At 35.9% G+C, this 25,429-nt stretch overlaps 1 protein-coding gene across 1 annotated transcript; it reads left to right on the top strand.

Annotated features, from left to right (window-relative positions):
- Positions 1-1,870: 1,870 nt before the first annotated feature.
- LOC138332290 (transmembrane protease serine 6-like) lies at positions 1,871-24,578 on the top strand. Its single transcript, XM_069280320.1, has 17 exons — positions 1,871-1,958; positions 8,766-8,946; positions 12,364-12,551; positions 13,499-13,618; positions 13,916-14,038; positions 14,209-14,345; positions 14,622-14,727; positions 15,089-15,214; positions 15,770-16,174; positions 16,525-16,694; positions 16,831-17,032; positions 18,855-18,968; positions 19,391-19,580; positions 19,847-20,106; positions 21,436-21,581; positions 22,850-22,934; positions 23,871-24,578. The coding sequence occupies exons 1-17, from the start codon at positions 1,898-1,900 to the stop codon at positions 23,951-23,953; spliced, it is 2,697 nt and encodes an 898-aa protein (XP_069136421.1). The 5' UTR covers positions 1,871-1,897; the 3' UTR covers positions 23,954-24,578.
- Positions 24,579-25,429: the final 851 nt, after the last annotated feature.

Here is a 25,429-nt window from a genome sequence, read left to right as displayed (position 1 = left end):
AAGTATAAAAAGCAAGGCTAAAATTCGACTCCTTCAAAGCGCTACAAGAAGCATACATTCTTTTGAAATTCCTGCATGTAGAAAAAATCTACAAACAATTACAGTGTTATTTTGGACGTATTTTTCATATGTCAATTTGTTACAAATACAAAAACGTCACATAAACTCTTTGCTCAATGTTGAAACGATATTTTGACGAGACAGATGGAAAGTACAAAAGGTCATAATATAAGATTTGAATAAAATAAAATATAAAATTCAAATGTAAATCGCTTTTGTAACTCATTTGATGACGTTGATTCTGTTCTATTAGAGTAAATATAAAGTTCAGTAACGAATACTACCGATAAAAGTAGAATTGATACTCACGTATTTCAAAACTAATATAAGAATAGAAAACATGTCAACAATCTGGTATTTCGTAATTAAACTACTACTGAAATACGAATTCTGTTGAACTACATTTGTACACACTGTTCCCATTATTATTCTCTTGACGAGGTTTGACTTTGTCTTACCGGAAGGAACATAAATATAAAATGATGATGTTTGCGTCGATTCGGCGCGCCAGTGTTTATGACGTCAACAATATTGATTATGACGTCAACAATAAACGTCGCATGCAAACGTTCCGCCCCGGTTAACAGTCAAACTATTGACCGGTCAATAGGCGAAATTACTTCATTTACATTTATATAGGAAGTCAGGTAACAATTTCGCCTATTGACCGGCGCCTATTGACAAGGTCAATAGTTTGACTGTTGACCGGGACTGAACGTTTGCATGCGTTTATTGTTAACGTCATAGTTAAATGTTGACGTCAAAAACACCGGCGTGCCGGATTGACCCAAATACCTGTTTTCTTTCGGTGAAAGTCTTTCTCACAAGAAGCTCAGTGATAAGTTTAAGATTGCGGTTCAGGTAACAAAACATCCGGCCTCGGGAAACAGTTCATCGGGTTGGTCCCAACACCTCGGGAAAGAGTTTTGACTGTTGACTGAAAAGGTATGAAACAACTGTATATTACTTCATTTACATTTATGTAGGGAGTCAGGTAATATTTTTTATTTGTCTTCATTTTTCATACTTACCTACATTTGAAAGTAAAACGCCACTGTCTTATTATTTGATACTTATAAATTTACAGCTGGAATAATCTCGACACCGTTAAAAGTTATACAAGTTATACCAACAGATGGATGGGAATGATCCAGATATGAAATGAAAGGTTTGGAATTAAACAACACCATTCGAATGTTAATCACTTTCGCAATTCATTTGATAACGTCGACATTTTCTATCAGGGTGAAGATAAGGTCCAATAACGAATACAACCGATAAAAGTAGAATGGATATGCAAATGATTCAAAACCAACACAAGACAGGGCTTTTTTTCAGCATGATTTGGGGTCAATTTTCGGCCCCATTCCCAATGGCAAAACCTCTAAATTTTTCCCAATTCAAGCCTAAAATTTCCTAAAATCAGAGTTTCTTGAAAACTATCCAAAATATTGCATGAACTTAGTTGGTAAAGGCTTTAAATATTTGTGAATTGGCTTCAGAAAAGTACATAAACTACACTGGAAATATTTTTTTTTATTTATTATGCTTTATTTCATATTTCATAATTTCCCCAAATCTTGCTTTTGGTGCACCATTTTCCCAGATTCAAAGTCACAGACCCCTTTTCCAAAGCAGTGGGAAAAAAATCTTGCAAGAACAGAAATCTGTCAACAATTTTGATATTTCGAAATGGAAACATACTGACATACGTCTTGCGCACACTGGTCAGAATTTGCACACGGAATTGGCGACCAAACCTATGTGCTCTATGACGTGTATACCTGGTATATAGGTGTTATCTGTCACAGATTTGGTTTCCTATCAGACTGCCCACATGGAGATGTCGATCCTATTGTTGGTCTGTATAGGCCTTCTGTTGCCTGGTATCAATGGAGGTAATTTTTTATCATAATGTAACTAAAAATTATATTTCCTTAACCATGTCATTTAAGGATTAAAGTATCTTTCTGATGGTTCTATCGAAGGATAAAGACGAGTAGGGTATCGATAATCTACCGGAAAATAAAGTTTAGTACTCTTTGGTTGAAATCAACAAGGTTTATACTACCAAACCACAGACAGTAAAAAGCTGAAATTATTGTTGAGAATAAAAACAACAATATTACCGAAAGTTGTTCAAACTGAAAGAAGACATTGAGTCAAGCATTGGTAGATCGTTTTTTCAGTTTTAAACAATTTTTGACATCATGTTTCTAAAATGTGATTAGGTTTTTCCATTACGGATGGAGATCCCAATTGTTATTGTTTTGATGTTTTTTATCTTCTTATTATTATTCTTTGTTTTCTTAATTTCACGAACGAAACGCGCTACGCCCTTCATCTTTTGACATGTTGGGTACGTTTACAAGGTCTTGGAAAGCGCTTTCGATTTTGTACGGTAACGTTCAAGTCAAGGTCACAGACAAACTTTGAACGACAAAACAGTTATTAACGTTTACTCTGAAGATCCCATGTCTTATTATTCAGCTAGATCGGGGCAATGCACGTCTTTTTTCTTATTAAATATTATACAGTTGTTGACTGGGGTTGAGGGCAACAGATGATTTGTTGAACCCGAAGACAAACTGTTGCCCGAGGCCGTTTGTGTGAGTATATTCGTTCTAGCTTGACGTACAAAACTTATTTTTGGTCTATGTTTCAATCTTTTTTTTCCATTTTAATTGATCATTTTTTCAAAACTTTCTCCATCATAGACATAAGCAGGTGTGTCACCCTGATCACTTCTGAAACAGTTATACAAGGATACACTTCTGTACGGTACGGTCTAATAATTAAAGCTTTTTCAATATGTCGGTTGCAAGTTATGACAACTTAAGACAATGCCTCTTACTTAAATTAGAAGCATAGAACCATCAATATTATTTAGAGATTAGACTCCGGTTTATATTTTCCATAATTTCATTAACAATGTTTGACTTTTTACTGTATTACGAAACCTTTTTAGTTAATAAATAAAAAAAATCCAGACAAGTACGTTTCAGTAGCCTAGGTTACAAGTAGCAAAGTTTAAAACACGCAGTTTAAAAAAAGTTTCAAAAGATAAGTGTTATTTTTAAACAAATTCTACTTATATCATGTGCGCCCATTATCACTCTGATATTTTGACTATTGTTCAGTTGATAACTTGTGTTTCAGAATTATTTTATCCTGTAGAACATGGATTATTCATGGGTGATTTCTTTGGAGATTGAAGCTTCCATCATCATTCCATGCATATAAATATCCATGGTCAGCCGATAGAACAATCAAATGAAATGTCTGTTTAGGGTTACTCGACCGACCCTAATTTTTTACCCCCGGCCCTATTTTCTTTTCAAACTTTTCTACGAAAAAATTAAAAGTCGGGATGCCGATCTCAGACACAGGGGGCCAACTCAATGAAAATAGATGTTGTCATACATTTTTTTGTATTTGGAGGATGGACTGATGAGTATATATGACAGTCATGTGATTTTTTTCAATAAATACGAGATTTGAAAAATTATTAAAAAATCGGGATATTGACTATAAAACAGAGATTATAGTAAATATACAGTCATGTGATTTTTTTCAATAAATCGAGATTGAAAAATTATTAAAAAATCGGGATATTTACTCTAAAACATTATAGTAAATATCCCGATTTTTTTAATAAATTTTTCAAATCTCGTTTTTTTTAAATCACAATGACTGTCATATATACTCATCAGTCCATCCTCCAAATACAAAAAAAATGTATGACAACATCCATTTTCATTGAGTTGGCCCCCTGTGATCTCAGACTCCAGTTTCGGCCATTATTTTAGAGTGAAAGACACTAAAAAAAAAGAAAAGAAAAAAAAGGAAGAAGAAAAAAAATCCTCCCGACCCTACTTTTTTGCCAATGTAATCCTAAACAGACACATTATACGAAAGTTTCAACCGAACGAAACATCCTTGATCTATATTGTATGACGGTGATATTTGTGACCTTGAAGTCGTTATCTGAGTATGTCGAGGTCAGAACAATCACACTAGGAATGTCCTACCGTCTGTTCGGTTACACGACTTTAACATATATACTGTAAGCCAACTTTTATTCGCGTGCGATTTACTTTCGCGATTTTTGTGATCGATTAAAATTCGCGAAAGTTAATCTCCGCTAATTATTACCGATATGACTAAGTATGATAATATCCAATGAAAGTAAAACTCTCTATAGTCTTTTCCGCGAAATTTAATCTCCGCGAACTTATTATTTGAAAAGGAATTCGCGAAATTAAATAGTCACGAATAACAGTTTGTTTACAGTAGGTTAGGGGCGTAGGAAGCGGGGGGGGGGGGGGGGCGCAAACATGTCTTTTTGCCCCCCCCCTCCCCCCTCCATTTTCGCGCAGTGAAATGTTCTAAAAATGCACATTTGAATGAAAAAGGGGCCTCCTGTTCTTTAAAACTTGGTTGGATTCGAAGATTTTTTCAAATACAGCTAAATGGCAAATTGTTTTTAAGAGTTTGGTAAATGTAGATATTTAGTTAATGGTGGAAATGTATATTTACAAATTTGCCAAAAAAAATGTCCAATAAATTTTGGAGTGATATTTTTAAAGCATGGAATACACTGATCAAGATGAATGATAAGAACACTACTACAGAGGTATCTATTATGAAAACCCCTATTTGGTTTAATAAAAATATAACTGTTGATAAGAAGTTCATTTACGATAAAAATCTTTTTGAAAAAATGTTATTACAATCAATGATTTATTAAGAGACAGTACTACAAAGAGTTTTTACACTTTCAATGAGTTTCTTCACGGTACAATGTAAATACCAACTTTCTTCATTATCATAGTATCATATCGGCTGTTAAAAAGTTCTTATCATCGGCTGCAGTTCCTCAGTCAAAACTTCAATATCGATTTGTACCAATTAGCGTTGAATTTTTTCTAAAGGAAAGAAAAGGTACTAAAGATTTTTATAATATTTTAATACATAACGAAGCTGTGCCTTCTGGTAAAGTTAAGTGGAACAAAGACTTTGATCTTGATGACGCAACTTGGTCTCAAATTTACAAAATTTCATTCCATATTACTAAGAACACAAAGTTACAGTGGCTACAGTTCAGAGTAAATCACCACATTTTAACAACAAACACTTTTCTTTTTAAAGCACATCTTTCTGTTTCTCCTTATTGTATTTTATGTAATTCTGAAAATGAAACAATAACTCATATTATATGGGAGATTAAAGAAGTGCAAAATCTTTTAGATTGTTCCACAGCTCTACTTGATGTTTTATTCATTCCTTTTGGTTTCAATAAACAAACTTTTATTTTTGGTCTACATTCCTCCAACTCCATTTCCTTCAAAGCTGACAATGAAATTCTGCTAGTTATAAAACAGTATATTTATAGAATGAGATGTCTCCATAAGTCTTTCAGTACTAATGGTCTTGTCAATTCTTTAAAAGATTATTATAATACTCAGAAATATATAGCTTACAGCCAAGGAGAAAGATCAAAAATTAAATTTGAGAATGACTGGAAAAAATAGCTAAACTTTAACCTTTTATTCGTACACTTCACCCTGAAATATTTGCAATATGATAATCATAGATGTATACATTTTTTTATATTTATATATTTTTTAAATTATTATTTATTTATTCATTATTATAATTTTTTTGTTTTGCCGATATAACTTCTTATTTCTTCGATCTTCGCTTACTGTACGTGCCACTCTAAATACCCTAAGTGTCCTCGTTTGTCATGTCAAATGTGTTACAAAATTTGAAAAAATAAAAAATTACAAAAAAATTTTTCAAATCTTTGATAATGAAAATTCAATACACACGAACTAGACTAAAAATGTCCATCAAGGGATTATACTATTTCAAAAAATGCTTCTTAAAAGATTAATTTGTTTATATGTCTTAGCAAGACAATCAATTCATTATTATTTTGAGTTACACAACAATTTGCCGATGGTGTGAATCCGGTAGGTTCAGTTGCATAATGGTATGACGACACTCACAATTATCATTTCTAAATGCAGGTAACTTTAAATAGAAAATTTACCGTGTTAAGAACGCTTTAAAATCATCAAAATACATTATAAAACTAATCTCAGCCATTCAAAATCGTAATACATGTATGTTTCTCGAGGGAGATCCACGGACCACCAAACAACAAAAAATTGCGCCTTCAGCGCTCGCAAATTCATCAAAATATATCGTAAAACTCATCTCAGCCATTCTAAATCGTATTTTTTTTCGGGGAAACCCCCGTACCCCCCAAACACCAAAATCACGTGCCTGCGGCGCTCGCAAATTCAACAAAATGCATTGTAAAACTCATCTCTCCCATTCAAAATCGTACAATTTTTTTTCCGGGGGTAGACCCCCGCACCCCCAAAAACCAATATCTCGCGCCTTCGGCGCTCGCAAAATCATCAAATTTCTAAATCGTAATATTTTTCCAAGAGACCCCCCAAAATCCCACGCTTATTTGCGTATTCATGAATTTCCTGTTAGCGACGCCACTTTCTATAAAGAAATCAAGTATCTTCTGTGGCCCGCGAGGGGGGGGGGGGTGGGTGGGTGTTACGATATATTGAGGACCTTTGCCCCCCCCCCCCCCCCCCCCCCCTTCCTATTAGGTAAACCCCCCCCCCTAAATGTAAAATGTTTGTACATCCCCCCCCCCCATAATTAACTTTTCTAGTTATGAAGTAAACATACGTGATCTGTGCTTATGAAAATACCGCTGTCAAAAATATTTGATATTTTTTCCCCTCTTTAAGATAATAATTCTGACGCCATTAGGAATAAATTATAGCTTGATTAGCATTGATATTGTATATAAGGGTGACAGATACATTGAGTTACCTTTGCGACACATAACAACCCCATTAGAGTGGCATATAATTGTACGCACAATTGTGTACCAACACATATATCTTATATTGTATATATGACAAACAGATTAGGCAAAAAGGTATATACATACTTCATTTAGAACGCGAATTAGTTTTGTTTTAATACCATTGATGTTGTACATCATATACAATTCAAATGCAATACATTTAATTAGAGGAATAGCAACTTACAGTTCAAATGGTGTTGAAAAAACAATATCAAAAGTTTTCTAAAAGTTAAGCTGGCTTCATTACATTATGTTTAAACCAATACATTTAATATAAATAGCATTTTCTAGTTATGAAATAATACCCATACGTGATCTGAGCTTATGAAAATGCCGCTGTCAAAAATATTTGTTATTTTTCCCCCTCTTTAAGATAATAATTTGAACAGTGAATCATTACTTATAGCATTGATTTTCAGTATGTAAAGTTTTGTCAATATAGTTAAATAAGGAATAGCTATTGGATAAAAGTTAAAATGGCTTCAGCTTGTACAGTTTTGTTTAAACCAATACATTTAATTTAGGAATAGCTATTGGATAAAAGTTAAAATGGCTTCAGCTTGTACAGTTTTGTTTAAACCAATACATTTAATTTAGGAAAATGGCTTCAGCTTGTACAGTTTTGTTTAAACCAATACATTTAATTTAGGAATAGCTATTGGATAAAAGTTAAAATGGCTTCAGCTTGTACAGTTTTGTTTAAACCAATACATTTAATTTAGGAATAGCTATTGGATAAAAGTTAAAATGGCTTCAGCTTGTAAAGTTTATGTTTAAAACCAATACATTTAGATATAGGAACTATAGCCTATTGGATCACAGTAAACTGAGCATCAGCTTGTACACAGTTTTTTTTTTGTTTAAACCAACACATTTAATGTAGGTAAAGCTATTGGATAAAAGTTAAATGGCTTCAGCTTTGTACAGTTTTTGTTTAAACCAATACATTTAATTTAGGAATAGCTATTGGATAAAAGTTAAAAATGGCTTCAGCTTGTAAAGTTTTGTTTAAACCAATACAAATACATTATTAGATTAGGAAAGCTATTGGTTTAAAAAATATTTAATTAGGAATAGCTAAAAAATGTTAAAATGGCTTCAGCTTGTAAAGTTTTGTTTAAATACCAATAACATTCAAATTAGGAATTTTGCTATTGGATAAAAGTTAAAATGGCTTCAGCTTGTAAAGTTTTTGTTTTTGACCAATACATTATAAATTTTGGAAAATAGCTATTGATAAAAGAACATTAAAAAGTATGGCTTCATTTGTCACTATGTCTCGTGGTTTGCTTTCAACTTAACTTTAAGTGTTTTGTTTAAAAACTTTGCCCGACTATTCACTTTAATTTAGGCATAGCTATTGGATAAAAAGTTAAAAACCAATGGCTCATTTTAGTTTAAACACAATACATTTAGGAATAGCTATTGGATAAAAGTTAAAATGGCTTCAGCTTGTACAGTTTTGTTTAAACCAATACATTTAATTTAGGAATAGCTATTGGATAAAAGTTAAAATGGCTTCAGCTTGTACAGTTTTGTTTAAACCAATACATTCAAATAAGGAATAGCTATTGGATAAAAGTTAAAATGGCTTCAGCTTGTACAGTTTTGTTTAAACCAATACATTTAGATTAGGAATAGCTATTGGATAAAAGTTAAACATGCAAGTTTATGTTGTAAAATTAACTTTGTGAACTCAATAATGTCCTACAGCTCTACGTGTTAACTTTTATATGTTTAGGAAAGCATTGTGGTGACATCTATTGTTTATTCCTTCATTGTCTTTCTATGTGGTATACAGATTCAGGATACTCGGGCTGTGGTGGACCGGGACAACTAACACGTAATCACGGACACTTCTCGTCTACCAAAAACGGATCGGTGTACGAGAACGACATCCAATGTCATTGGAGGATTCACGCCACGGCAGGAAGAATCATCCGGCTCCGGGCACTGTCGTTCGAACTAGAGGATGACAATGAGTACGTTATCTAAAGTAGTTTTCGTCCATAGCAACCCTAATGATCCAAAATGTACTCGGTTAAGTCGTTGTTGTGAAGAATTCAAGAAACGACCTTTGCTGCTCTTAAACTACCTTTTGCTTTAAGTTTTTATTGGAGTCATTCTATTATTTTACGGTATTTTTATTATAATCTAATCCTTATCTTAGGCGACTTTTACTCTCCCCGAAACGTCAATTGTTTTTTCTTTATTTTTTCACCCAACATTTATTAACCACGTAGAAATAATAGCAACAATAACAATATATTTGTCAACTACGGAAAACGATAATAATACTAATAATATATTTGCCATATAAAAAAAAATAGTATATAATTTTATTGTTTATCACCTACGAAAACAATAACAATGTCAATAACAACCTTGACAAAAATCAATATACCTTGTCCAATAACAATGTTCCATGTCCAATAATAATATACCATGTCCAATAACAAATACCTTGTCCAATAACTATATACCTTGTCCAATAACAATATACCTTGGTGTCCAATAACTATATACCGTGTCCAATAACAATATACCGTGTCCAATAACAATATACCGTGTCCAATAACAATATACCTTGTCCAATAACAATATACCGTGTCCAATAACAATATACCTTGTCCAATAACAATATACCGTGTCCAATAACAATATACCGTGTCCAATAACAATATACCTTGTCCAATAACAATATACCGTGTCCAATAACAATGTACCGTGTCCAATAACAATATACCGTGTCCAATAACAATATACCTTGTCCAATAACAAATATACCTGTCCAATAACAATATACCTTGTCCAATAACAATATACCTGTCCAATAACTATTACCGTGTCCAATAACAATATATACCTTGTCCAATAACAATATACCGTTGTCCAATAACAATATACCTTGTCCAATAACAATATACCTGTCCAATAACAATACTGTACATATGTACCAAATAACAATATACCGTGTCCAATAACAATATACCTTGTCCAATAACAATATACCTTGTCCAATAACAATATACCGTGTCCAATAACAATATACCGTGTCCAATAACAATATACCGTGTCCAATAACAATATACCGTGTCCAATAACAATATACCTTGTCCAATATATTATTCAATATACCGTGTCCAATAACAATATACCTTGTCCAATAACAATATACCGTTCCAATAACAATATACCATTGTCCAATAACAATATACCTTGTCCAATAACAATATACCGTGTCCAATAACAATATACCTTGTCCAATAACAATATACCTTGTCCAATAACAATATACCGTGTCCAATAACAATATACCTTGTCCAATAACAATATACCGTGTCCAATAACAATATACCGTGTCCAATAACAATATACCGTGTCCAATAACAATATACCATGTCCAATAACTATATACCTTGTCCAATAACAATATACCAATATCAATATACCGTGTCCAATAACAATATACCTTGTCCAATAACAATATACCTTGTCCAATAACAATATACCGTGTCCAATAACAATATACCGTGTCCAATAACAATATACCTTGTCCAATAACAATATATACCGTGTCCAATAACAATATACCGTGTCCAATAACAATATATACCGTGTCCAATAACAATATACCTTGTCCAATAACAATATACCGTGTCCAATAACAATATACCGTGTCCAATAACAATATACCTTGTCCAATAACAATATACCATGTCCAATAACAATATACCTTGTCCAATAACAATATACCTTGTCCAATAACAATATACCGTGTCCAATAACAATATACCGTGTCCAATAACAATATACCTTGTCCAATAACAATATACCGTGTCCAATAACAATGTACATAACAATATACCTTGTCCAATAACAATATATATACCTTGTCCAATAACAATATACCTTGTCCAATAACAATATACCGTGTCCAATAACAATATACCGTGTCCAATAACAATATATACCGTGTCCAATAACAATATACCTTGTCCAATAACAATATACCGTGTCCAATAACAATATACCGTGTCCAATAACAATATACCACCTTGTCCATACCTATAACCTTGTCCAATAACATACCGTGTCCAATAACAATATACCGTGTCCAATAACAATACATACCGTGTCCAATAAACAATATACCGTGTCCAATAACAATATACCGTGTCCAATAACAATATACCGTGTCCAATAACAATATACCTTGTCCAATAACAATATACCGTGTCCAATAACAATATACCTTGTCCAATAACAATATACCGTGTCCAATAACAATATACCGTGTCCAATAACAATATACCTTGTCCAATAACAATATATACCGTGTCCAATAACAATATACCGTGTCCAATAACAATATACCTTGTCCAATAACAATATACCGTGTCCAATAACAATATATACCGTGTCCAATAACAATATACCGTGTCCAATAACAATATATACCGTGTCCAATAACAATATATACCGTGTCCAATAACAATATACCTGTCCAATAACAATATACCGTGTCCAATAACAATATACCTGTCCAATAACTATATACCGTGTCCAATAACAATATACCTTGTCCAATAACAATATATACCGTGTCCAATAACAATATACCGTGTCCAATAACAATATACCTTGTCCAATAACAATATACCGTGTCCAATAACTATATACCTTGTCCAATAACAATATACCGTGTCCAATAACAATGTACCTTGTCCAATAACAATATATACCTGTCCATAACTATATCCTTGTCCAATAACAATATACCTTGTCCATAAACATATACCGTGTCCAATAACAATATACCTTGTCCAATAACAATATATACCGTGTCCAATAACAATATACCGTGTCCAATAACAATATACCTTGTCCAATAACAATATACCGTGTCCAATAACAATATACCGTGTCCAATAACAATATACCGTGTCCAATAACAATATACCGTGTCCAATAACAATATACCGTGTCCAATAACAATATACCTTGTCCAATAACAATATACCGTGTCCAATAACAATATACCGTGTCCAATAACAATATACCTTGTCCAATAACAATATACCGTGTCCAATAACAATATACCTTGTCCAATAACAATATACCGTGTCCAATAACAATGTACCGTGTCCAATAACAATATACCTTGTCCAATAACAATATACCGTGTCCAATAACAATATACCGTGTCCAATAACAATATACCTTGTCCATAACAATATGTCCAATAACAATGTACCTTGTCCATAACAATATATACCTTGTCCATAACTATAATGTCCAATAACAATGTCCTTGTCCATAACAATAGACCGTGTCCAATAACAATGTACCTTGTCCATAACAATAGACCGTGTCCAATAACAATGTACCTTGTCCAGGTGCGACAATGATTACCTGGTAGTGTATGACGGGAAGACCTCGCGATCTAAATTTATCGGAAGGTTCTGTGGGAACGCTACTGTGGAGCTCATCTCCTCTCATCGGTACCTGTCGCTATTCTTCGAAACCAACAGTCATAGACAGGCCAGAGGGTTCAACTTCACATACGACTTCGTACAGTCGTCAGGTAAGGAACAATGAGAAGACAAAATATTTGCATCGCCTTGTCAACATTCACATATGATTCTGGTGATGTCACATGTACTAAGTATTACGTATCTGTAAAATCATAAGAAATAAACTTTCAAATAATTTTCACAAAGTATGAAATTATCACAAACTATCATTATTCGCGAAACTATAAATACGTTCGACAAAAAAAGTATACTGACACATTTTTATTCTACATTTGACACACTACCAACTTTTACAAAAGGTAAATCGTATCATAATTGAAAATAAGGAAAACATCAGATGCATAAGGAGAAAACCAGGATATTCTTAACAACAGCAATGTAAGTATTGAAGATCGTCTGGTAGTATTCGAAAAGAGAAGTCTTGCAAGCCGCCAGAGTGTACGCTTTTATTAGATTTATACAAATAGACAAGGGTAAAGACATTGTTAGTCTAGGTATCTCAGCAACAGTTCCAAATTTATAAAGTAATTTTTAGTTGTTTCCTAGTCATGACTGTCTCAACAAATAAAATACTTTCATATTGGCCATTTACAAAGGATTGTCATCCACGACATTAAAAGCCATACCCTTTAGTGTCCTAGCTTCAGTTGTTATCGGAACAAGACCCTTCAATCAATCAAATGATGACCAAATTGGGGTGTTTATTTTACCTTTTATTTATTTTTGTTCGAATTGGCAATTGTTGGGCACTTCATATTAGTACCACTGAATGAGATTGTACACGATCGAGGTAAACGATGAAGTTGGGGTTATGTAAAAAGAAAGGAGGATGGTTAGATGTAAAACATTACTACAGCATATCGTTGTTTCTTGTCTTCTTTTCACTAGAGTTTCATGCCATTATCCAACCAGACCAAAATATTCCACATATAATTCACATTTTGTCTGTGTAAAAACTTATTTCAATATGATTTCAACGCGCATATTTCTTACGCAGCCGGATGTGGAGGAAACTTCTTCAAATGTGCAAACAACCAGTGTGTGCCCAAACTGGGAATCTGTGACGGACACAATCAGTGTGGAGATTCCAGTGACGAGGAGAACTGTGCCGCTTCTGGTAGGTCAAGGTCATAACAAAGAACTGTACCGCATCTGGTAGGTCAAGGTCATGGCAAACATGTTACTGTCTCACGGAACATCGCTGCCATTTGGAAGATATCTCATTCATATATTTAGAAATGTGTGAAAATATCTTCTTGTTGGAAATATCCTATAATGTAAAATAAAATGGGTTATGGTTAATAAATTGCAAAAAGTATAACATTATGATGACATTATTACGTCAGTATCTTTGATATCATGGTGTGTGTTAGTATTATGACGTCATGGTCTAAATGACGTCATGATGTTACAGGTGCGTGCAGCGGTTCCGAGTACGAGTGTCCTGATAACACGTGCATCCCCAAGGACTGGGTGTGTGATGGCAGTAATGACTGTGGCGATCTGGCGGACGAGGATAACTGCGGAAAACAAACAGGTACGTGTAAAGCCATCTTTGGTATTGTCAAAATAAATGAAAGATTTTAACATTCGAGCTGATGAAACACAGAACTAACATTTTGGGGAAAATTTGATCTGCTTTGTTGAGCATACAATTATTTGCAAGGAAAGTAAATCTGAAACTTATTACAAGTATTGTTGCAACAGGATTGTCTGGCTGCAGGAGCAGCGCATGGCAAAATGGTACTTCCGGTTCCTTTAGCAGTATGGATTACAATGGACCTATATCGGAATACGAAAACGATACGGAATGTCACTGGGATATTAATGTTCCGGACGGAAAGGTAGAGTAGATGTGGTAGGATAAGATTACTGAACCATCAATGACATTATGAAACTGGTGATATGGCATTTGAACAAAAGAAAATGCAAAAGAAATGAAGACAATATTTTTCTATCATTTTAAAGGAATAAGTGGAATGGCTGGGCAATCCAGAAGATTGGTTCTATTGACAGTTTGAAGATTTACATTTATGGGATTATTGAAATATTACATAAGAACACGAGATAAGGAAAGCTTGAATAAACAAGCTAGAAATTGGTTATATTGTTTGTTTTAGTTTATCAAGTTGACCTTTGACGCTGATTTTGAGATCGAGGAAGGAAAAGCCGTTTGTGATACCGACCGTCTTTCTATCTACAACGGCAAAGACCATTCCCTTGTAGGTAAGTCGTCCTCATGTATGTCCGCCGCAATAGGTTGTGTTGGAATGAAATGTGTTTCTGCGGTTAAAGTCGGTATATAACCTGTTTCGTATTACAAAATACCAAAATCCAAGTTCAAAACAAGGAACTTACCAGAGTAGAATCAATCAAACGTGTACTTTACATTAATATTAATAAAAGAAATGAGCATATCTCTTTTCTGTCCGTTTTTCCTATTATGATGAATAATTTTCATGACATTTTTTCTTTTTTAAAGCACCAATTCCGTCATTGGTTTTTTTAAACAATATCGCTATGTTACAGAAACCATGACTAATGTAAAAAAACAATAATAATAAAACGATTGGTTGATTGCTGCTAGATGAGTACTGTGGAATGGTCGCTCCTGATCCAATCATAATCCCGAGTGACCACGCTCTGGTCAAGTTCTTCTCTGACGAAGATGAAAGTTATAAGGGCTTCATGATCCACTGGGAAGCTGTGGATGGTATGAAATCATTACTATCTACATTATATATATTGTAGCAAATTCAAATCTAATGAACGATGCAAAGGTCACACCCCACGCGATGAAGGAGAAAACATAATTGAAAGACACTCATAGATATGTTTTATTCTTTGTGGAAAAGCTATTTATCTCTTTACTATTATTATCATCAGTAAATTTATTAAATTTGTTATATTATTTTTGCAGATTAAGTTTTCATAATTTGTATCATTTTTGGATTTTTCTCATTGTGTTGCAGCTTTTGTTTAGCCGACCAGATGAAATATTCCAACGATTCTTTGAGATTATTAAGTACTAACTAATATAAATTTTGTTACCATAATGTTACAGAACCTTTACATTAAATACCCAATATACGCACTTTGCTAAACTTGTTGTTTGGAAATACATCTGGAAGGAGAATGCGACATTTATATTGAAATAAGCCCCACTTGAAAAGTCGTTTTCAATCAAAATCGCCAATTCAACCTCTCCAACAATAATCTGCCTCGTTATATAATGGATATATAATATTGTTTGTATTGGATTTATTAGCCGCAGGCCTGCCGACGGAGATAAAACACGACGCCGGTCCCTCTGGATGTGACCAGTGGATCAACTACACGGGACCAGGGGTAATACAGACCCCTAATTATGGACCCGGAAATAATTACCCGGACAACACCACGTGTGTGTGGAGGATCTTTGGACCGGAAGGTTACATCATCAAGGTCCACTTCAATGACTTCGGGGTTGAAGGGGCCTTCCTGTGTAAGTACGATAATGTTCGGATCTACGACGGGCCAAGCACTGAGGACGATCTTCTGGCAACAATATGCGGACGCAGACTCCCCAGGGACGAGTGGTCTAAATCCAACAATATGATGATAGCTTTCTACGCCGACGGTAGCTACAATTCTAAAGGGTTAAACGCAACATTTGAGGCCGTCAAGGTGACGTGTAAGTCCTTCATTACTCAGAAATCAGTGTTTTCTTGACTTTACTTATAATACTGTAACTATATATATACTACTAATTATATGACACCTTCAATCACGCATTTATCACATTGGGTTAGGAAGTTCCAGTTGGCCACAGCTATGATAACAAAAAGTTTGATTAACTTCGCTAAAGCCAAAACAAACTTCAATTATATGTCATACTTTGTTTGCCATTACTTCGTAAACCAAGCAAATGAAATTTAAACAAACAACTGATGAATGTGCTCTTTGCGCATAATATAATAATGGAATGCAACACTTTTACCTGTTATAACGATTACCTAATATAGACTCTCCTTCTGTCGTCAGCTAACACCCAGACACACGAGACGGCCTGTACTAAGAAGGTCACACTACATGGTGACCACGGCACCATAACATCTGACCTCTATGACGGATCCACTGAATACCCTAACGATCTACTGTGTCGGTGGGCTATTTCGGCTCCCCCTGGTAAAGTCATCACGCTGACATTTAACGTGAGTATAGATAAAAAAAGAAAAAGTGAGACGCTTATGAACAGAAGTAAAAAAAAATCCATATCCTTCAGTGATTTTCTCAATCCTTCAAAAGGGTGCACTCGAAAACTTTCCTGAATGTTTTTTTTATTTGCAGACATTTGAGACAGAGGAAGACGAAGACTGCCAGTATGATTTCCTCCGGATAACAGACGGTCACAGTGTCAGACGATTGTGTGGATTTGTATACCCAGAACACATAACCAGTCACGGACGTGCCCTGGAACTCAGATTTATCACAGACGAAGTTATCGGAGGATTCGGTTTTAATATTACTTACGACATTCACGAAAAAATACGTAAGATTATTTTTTGCAACATAATTTTACAAATCTTAAGCAAAACAACAAGAGTAATACCATAATGTTAGGAAATGCTGTCAATCAAACAATTCTGTGATATGTAACTAAGTGTCCGAACATCGGAATGATTCCACAGGTGGTTATGATGATTGATTGCAAATCTTTAAATCAATAAAAGAATTTATGCGATAAAAGATAAATACTGATTCAGAAGTAATAAAACTGTAGTTCAAGCAGGTCCTATAAGCATTAAGGGTGAAATTGTCCAAATTCTCATTTGGTATAAAGTATCCTTATCAAAGTAAATGAGAATAGATCTATACGCTTCTGAAGCGGAAGCGCTCTATGCTCCGTGGATGACACCCACCACACAAATTCTAGGCCAAAGTACGTTCAAGTAGAGTACTTCAGGTAAAAATAATACATGTCTATGTAAACAGATTCACAGGTTTCCTCAAATGCTGATGGGGATCTTTTCAAATTGAACAAGAGATCCCAGAGGGATCTTGGCGCCCACCAAAGAATGATCTATATCTGACAAAGGAAAGATGGATCTTTTCTCTACTTTTTAAACTTTTTCAAACATACTACGGTACATATAAAATTTGAGACAGATCGCTTAAGTACCTTTTGAGAAATAGCGGTAACAAACTTCAACTATCAAAATCCAAGATGACTCCTTGGCGGCCATCTTGTTGATCAATCGGTCCCAAATCACAATATGCACAACTAGGGCCCTAGGGGAACCTACATGTGAAATTTGAGAAAGATCCATTCAATACTTTCTGAAAAATAGCGATAACAAACTTTGAATATAAAAATCCAAGATGGCTGCCTGGCAGCAATCTTGTTGACCGATCGGTCCCAAATCACAATATACACAACTAGCGTCCTAGGGGAACCTACATATGAATTTTGAGACAGATCCCTTCAGTACTTTCTGAGAAATAGCGATAACAAACTTTGAATAACAAAATCAAAGATGGCTGCCTGGCGGCCATCTTGTTGACAGATCGGTCCCAAAATGCAATATGCACAACTAGGTCCCTGAGGAACCTACTTATGAAATTTGAGACAGATCCCTTCAGTACTATCTGAGAAATAGCCATAACAAACTTTAACTATCAAAATCCAAGATGGCGGCCTGACGGCCATCTTGTTCCAAAAATGCAATATGCACAACAAGGGCCCTAGGGGAACCTACATATTAAATTTGAGAAAGATCCCTTCAGCACTTTTTGAGAAATAGGGATATCAAACCTTAACTGCCAAAATCAAAGATGGCTGCCTGGCGGGCATTTGTTTTTCCGATCAGCCACAAAATCTGTATGGCACAACTAGGGACCACGGGTAACCTCCATGTGAAGTTTGGACAAAATCCCTTCAGTAGTTCTCAAGAAATATCGATAACAAACTTCAACTGCTAAAATCAAAGATGGCTGCCTGGCGGCCATCTTGTTTTTCCGATCAGCCTCAAAATCTGTATGGCACAAATATGGACCAAGGGGACCCTCCATGTGAAGTTTGAACAAAATCCCTGTAGCAGTTTTTAAGAAATAGTGATAACAAGCATTGTTTACGGACGGACGGCGGACGACGGACGACGGACCACGGACGCAGGGCGATTTGAATAGCCCACCATCTGATGATGGTGGGCTAAAAATCTCTCTCAAGACAAAGATAATTACTCACACCTAAGAAACTGAATATTGGCAAGGTGAGAACAGTATATTGTCCTTGGTGTGGGTAGAGAAAGCGATTAGACATTACATTTTAATTTCGTTGTTCGATCACTTAACACATTCTTACTATTGTCTAGCTGATTGTCCAAATACTGACGACTTCCGGTGTAACGATAACTCTTGTGTCCGAGCCAGTCAAGTCTGTGATGGTCAAAACGACTGTCCGGGAGGGTCAGAGGAACTTGTATGCGGTAAGTGGAATCGAGCACGAGCGCATGTTTCTGTTTCTAAAAGCGGTACTTTAGTTTGTATTAAAAGATATCATTTTACATTTGTCAATGACTTCAGACCGTTGTTTCGTACGGAGCGACTTTTACTGATATTTATCAAATGATTTCACGTTATCATTAATTTCCATCAATTTTACACGAAGTGTTCCGGTTAACCTCAAACTTACACGTTTAAAGATGTGGTTTGCTCCACGGATGTTGAACTTGGCCAGGATAGATTGAAACATGTAAAAAAAACCTTTAGGGTTCATCGTCAATTTAATGTGACAATGGAACATATAGCAAAATTGATAAGTCCTTGTTATGAATTAATTATTTCATAAACAGTTTATTTTCGTGTTTTCGTACGGTCAATAACATAACATATTTATTTTTGATCACAGGGAATGTGCCCACGTGCGGCGTCCCTGCTATAACGCCAGCCACCGGCAATACTAAAATTGTCGGCGGGAAGGTGGCTATTCCGAATAGTATACCGTGGCAGGTGTCCCTCAGGTTTTTAGATTCACACATGTGTGGCGGGACCCTGATTTCTCCCGAGTGGATTGTTACAGCGTCTCACTGCTTTGAGAAGTACGTCATAGTTCTTTGTTTACGTTTGTGGTACCATTTATATTACGAAGATTTTCACAAATGTCTTTCAAACTCAAAGCGAAAATAATAAATGAAAGCCAAAATCAAGACACCATCGGTCAAATCTGGAATGATTTCAGTTGAAACGAAGAAGCTGGTTAAAGCAAGTACGTAATCCTACAATCAAAATAAACTTAAGTATGATGAAACTGTAATAAACAATGATATACCTTCAAAAGAATATGACTTTGGTATGTTATTTACAGTAATAGAAACCCGAAGAACTGGAAGATTTACGCTGGTAAGCAGCACGAGAAGAAAGATGACCCTCATCAACAGCTGAGAGACGTAGTGAAAATCCTCATGCATGACCAGTACGACCAGTACGCGACAGATAATGACATCACACTGCTCAAGGTCGAACCACCATTTACCCTCAACGATTACGTCAGTGTGGCATGCTTACCGACTGAAGAAGCTCCGGACGGAATGGAATGCATGTCGTCAGGATGGGGAGATACCAAGGGTAAGGTCGTACATCATGACGTCAGGATGGGGAGATACCAAGGGTAAGGTCGTACAACATGTCGTCAGGATGGAGAGATACCAAGGGTAAGGTCGTGCAACATGTCGTCAAGATGGAGAGATACCAAGGGTAAGGTCGTACACCATGTCGTCAGGATGGGGAGATACCAAGGGTAAGGTCGTACACCATGACGTCAGGATGGGGAGATAGCAAGAGTAAGATCGGACACCGTGTCGTCAGGATGGGAAGATACCAAGGGTAAGGTCGTACACCAGGGTATCAGGATAGGGAGATACCAGGGGTAAGGTCGTACACCATGTCGTCAGGATGGGGAGATACCAAGGGTAAGGTCGTACACCATGACGTCAGGATGGGGAGATACCAAGGGTAAGGTCGTACACCATGTCGTCAGGATGGTGAGATACCAAGGGTAAGGTCGGACACCATGTCGTCAGGATGGGGAGATACCAAGGGTAAGGTCAAACACCATGTCGTCAGGATAGGGAGATACCAAGGGTAAGGTCGTACACCATGTCGTCAGGATGGGGAGATACCAAGAGTAAGGTCGTACACCATGACGTCAGGATGGGGAGATACCAAGGGTAAGGTCGTACACCAGGGAGTCAGGATGGGGAGATACCAAGGGTAAGGTCGTACACCATGACGTCAGGATGGAGAGATACCAAGGGTAAGGTCGTACACCATGACGTCAGGATGGGGAGATACCAAGAGTAAGGTCGTACACCATGGAGTCAGGATGGGGAGATACCAAGAGTAAGATCGGACACCATGACGTTAGGATGGGGAGATACCAAGGGTAAAGTCGTAAACCAGGGTATCAGGATGGGGAGATACCAAGGGTAAGGTCGTACACCATGTCGTCAGGATGGGGAGATACCAAGGGTAAGGTCGTTCACCAGGGTGTCAGGATGGGGAGATACCAAGGGTAAGGTCGTACACCAGGGTGTCAGGATGGAGAAATACCAGAGTGTCAGAATGGGACGATATCAAGGGTTAGGTCGAACATTATACTACGTTCGACACTGTTGTGTCATGATAGAGAGATACTAAGGTTATAGTCTGACAATATATCGTCAATGGAGAAACAAAGGGTAAGGCCGATTCTGTCGTCAGCAGATTGTGTCACTGGAGCACAGTGTAGAAGTCACTAAGGTATACTACCAACTACAATGCGCATGCGTGCTTTCCAACTATGGAAAGAAAGTAAAGTAATGTCTTATGTTGCGTCTTTCGGCAAAATATTCGTTGTTTTCCACCTGTTAAGTTTCCTTCATCTGACATTTGTTTGACACCTATCATCACTTGCAGGTACTGGTGGAGAAGGTATTTTAAAGCAAGTCACTGTCCCCATAGTGAATTTACAGAAGTGTAACGGAACTGACTATTTGGATGGAGACGTCACAGCTAACATGATCTGTGCTGGGTACGACGCAGGTGGTCATGATACCTGCCAGGTAACAAACATTGGTTTCCTTCTCTCCTCCTCGGTGTCATGATAACGACGGAAAAAACGTTGTCATTGACTTTTCACGGATTTCTATAGATTTATTTACGTTATACCGGATGTCCGTCTGAAAATACAAATGATGACAGCTGACAAAGAAAGTTATTTTCCCAACACTTCCTAAGTAGACACACCATATAGATTACTATATTACCTCTTTGCTATCACCCATGTACTTTTTAATCTCGTCGTGACTTAGTCCGTTAAACCTGCCTATATTATTAGGCTTTTTTATTTTATTTTTTTTTTGCCTAATATATAGTCAGCTCGCGGTACCTCTTAAAAATGTGAAATCGTAGGCCAGATTTGGCCTACGCTACGTCAGCGGTATATTTCTAATATATCGTCCATGCAATGCCGGGAAAACATACCCATACCTATATATTGGGATCTTATGTACTCCACTGCCCCCATGTTACATCCCATTTATGAAATTAAACAACTCTGCACAATGAAATACTTCCGAGACCCTTCTATTTCACACATTTGTAATGGCCGCCGTATACACATTTAGTAGAGCAAACGGCAGCCAATCAACTTCGCTTCCGGTTTTATTTTTAAAAAACCACGTGTAGTTGAAAGATAAACAAAATGCTGGCCAGTTAGAGTTTTTATAGTGAAATTATGGTCGATATACACGACATGTTGTCAAATATTCAAATTGAACACGACTATTGCTGGTACCGCATCACTTTCGCGATATTCACGTTGCATATACATGTAGCATATACACAGTTGAATTGTGTTTATCTTTCAACTACACGTGGTTTTTTAAAAAATAAAACCGGAAGCGAAGTTGATTGGCTGCCGTTTGCTCTACTAAATGTGTATACGGCGGCCATTACAAATGTGTGAAATAGAAGGGTCTCGAAAGTATATCATTGTGCAGAGTTGTTTAATTTCATAAATGGTATGTAACATGGGGGCAGTGGAGTACATAAGATCCCAATATATAGGTATGTGTATGTTTTCCCGGCATTGCATGGACGATATATTAGAAATATACCGCTGACGTAGCGTAGGCCAAATCTGGCCTACGATTTCACATTTTTAAGAGGTACCGCGAGCTGACTATATATTAGGCAAAAAAAAAAATAAATAAAAAAGCCTAATAATATAGACAGGTTTAGCGGACTAGTCGTGACTTTGGTGAGGACATATCCTTGTTGTTTCGTTTCTATTTCATTGTATCTTTCAATGTTCGTCTGACTGCTACAGGGTGACAGTGGCGGTCCATTCGTCTGTAAACTAAGCGGAAAGTGGCAATTAGAAGGAGTCGTGTCCTGGGGATATGGGTGTGCAGGTAAGACTTAGTCCGAGCTATATACTTATATATACTATATAATCAAGATAAACCATTCACATTCGGTAACATTTACAGTAAAACACGTTTATAACGGACATACTTACAACAAATTCATGGTTATTACGTAGTAATTTTCATCCCCATCAAGGTTATTATGAGATGTAAGTAATATGTGTATAACGATCTATACTTATAACGAAGTGATTTTGCAAATAAAAACATCAACCAACTTTAAATGTGTAAGTGAAAAAGTATTCTAATCATTTGAATGGCTGTAGTGTAGACAGTATTATGTCTCAAAGGTCAGGCGTATTTTCAAGACAATCATTATCGTCTGATAAGCTTGATACAACTGCGGTTTTGTCCAAAGCCAATCTGAATAAAACACATATCCATATAATCACTCAGAAGAGGTCACGTTCTGGTGACCTTTCTACCACGTACGTGTACTTCAAATCAAATGGGTTTTTTTCTACTCCTAGCTACATCAATTAAAAACGACTTTTCGTCCCAGTAACCATATACATTTAGCTTTGTCGTCCTCTTTGATGCTTATGTAAACGAAAATAATTCAGACATCTTTTTCAAACTATTTTGTCCCTTGAAATTCACTTCGAAGATTCTGTAAAATAGCAGTTTGATTGACCAATTCGAAAGGTCACCAGAATGTGACCCCTAATAGAATGTTGTCATATACTTTGTCAAATGGCGTGATAATAATGATAAATATTTTAGTCAGGTTGGTCTAAAGCCTTTCGAGGAATTCAAATCCCAGTGAACTATTTCAAAATGGTTACTTGTATTGCAAACTACTGTTGCCAAGGTGATCTAGTGTGTTAACAACTATGCTATTTATAAATGAAATATTTTAGTTTTCAACACGTATATGAGGATATATAATTTTGTGTAACAATATGACTACTTATTTTACAGACGCTAACTCTCCTGGAGCCTACACACGTGTTAGCAATTACTTATCATGGCTTCAACAGAACGTAGGATCTCATACTCCATAAGTCTACAAAGATCTACAATTGTGGCTTTTCGTTATGTAGAGTTATATGTTATGCAAATCAAAATAATACCTCTTCCCTACTGAACTGTTTGAGTTGGCAATGAAGCATACTAAAACTACATATTGAATTTGCCGTTGTCCAGTTGATATCCGCCATCCCACAACTGCCAACAGTTCAATGCTTATTTACATTGTATAAAAAACATGCTACCATCACCAAGGGCAGACATTTCAAGATAATTATTTCATGATCGCTGACGTGATATTTACTACAATGTTGCAATTAAAACGTGACGTCATAACAAGCGTTGATGGCCATGACCTAATGACTGCCAATTGTTTTTGGTAAGGTTACAAAGTGGGACTGTTTTGAAAAATGCAAATATTGATTTTTAATTGTTTTCGTGTATATACAAATGATCTCTGGCGTTTTGAAAAAAAAAATCAGCTATCCCTTCATAACGAAAGACTCCATTGTGGTCCACTGGGTTTTACAGCCCAATAACTTATTTTCATATCGCCAGTTATACATATAGGTAGTTAGCTGTATTCGTATGTGTCAATGTAAAGAGTAAGACATGTGGCTGTGACTTTGTTCTAATAAATAAATGTGGTTTTTTGGTGAACGGTTTTGATGGTGTTGTTTTTTATACAAGGTTTATCATAATACGACTGTTCAAGACCCCTGGGCCCATTGTCAGTATTGTAACTGGGTGGGATGTATTGTCTTTGAGTATGTTTCAGTGAGTTTCCATCTTAACAGGAGGACACAACATGATAAAATGCAGTCTCCCAGAATTTTTAGGAAACAACCTAATATCTAAAAAATTGAAATGGAGAAAAAAATACACCTTCCAATTCACGTTTCCATTTGCCATTTAAATCATAACTTTTTAAACAAGAAATGATTTTAAAATGTTAAAAAATAAACATTCTGTGTTCTTACCTCGCTTTCTACAAATTGTGATGATTGTTCAGCGACGTACTGTATCCCTGCCATATACGTATAAAACGTTATATCTACAACTACTTCTCTAACATTATACCCGTTACATGTTACCTGTCGTCGAGACCTTTAAATTTGCTCTAGTGTAAACTCACGTAATCATACTCATAGGCAAAGGTTTTTGGTTCTGATTTTATTAGTTTAATGTCCTATAAACAGCCAGGGTCATTTAAGGACGTGCCAGGTTTGTTGATGGAGGAAAGCCGAAGTACCCGGAGAAAAACCAACGACCAGCGGTCAGTGCCTGCTAATTGCCCCTTAATGGATTCGAACTCGTAACCAAGAGGTGGAGGGCTTGTGGTAATATGTTGGGACATCTTAACCACTAGGCCACAGTAGGCGAAGGGAGGATAGAATACTAACTTATCATAACCTTTTTATAAAAACAAGTCACTCCACTCTTATCATGTGCGATATCAGATGAGATGGTTAGTTCATTCCTTTGATGTTGGTTAACAGTAGACTAAAAAA

Source organism: Argopecten irradians, chromosome 9 (genome assembly GCF_041381155.1).
Source record: "Argopecten irradians isolate NY chromosome 9, Ai_NY, whole genome shotgun sequence".
Lineage (NCBI taxonomy): Eukaryota > Metazoa > Mollusca > Bivalvia > Pectinida > Pectinidae > Argopecten > Argopecten irradians.
Note: the sequence above shows the minus strand (reverse complement) of the source record. Positions and strands in the feature narration are given on the sequence as shown.

Coding starts and splice junctions, on each gene's coding strand:
- LOC138332290 (XM_069280320.1), top strand. CDS start 1,898: ATGGAGATGTCGATCCTATTGTTGGTCTGTATAGGCCTTCTGTTGCCT. Junction 12,552..13,498: donor CGACTTCGTACAGTCGTCAG/GTAAGGAACAAT, acceptor TTTCTTACGCAG/CCGGATGTGGAGGAAACTTC. Junction 14,039..14,208: donor TAACTGCGGAAAACAAACAG/GTACGTGTAAAG, acceptor TTGTTGCAACAG/GATTGTCTGGCTGCAGGAGC.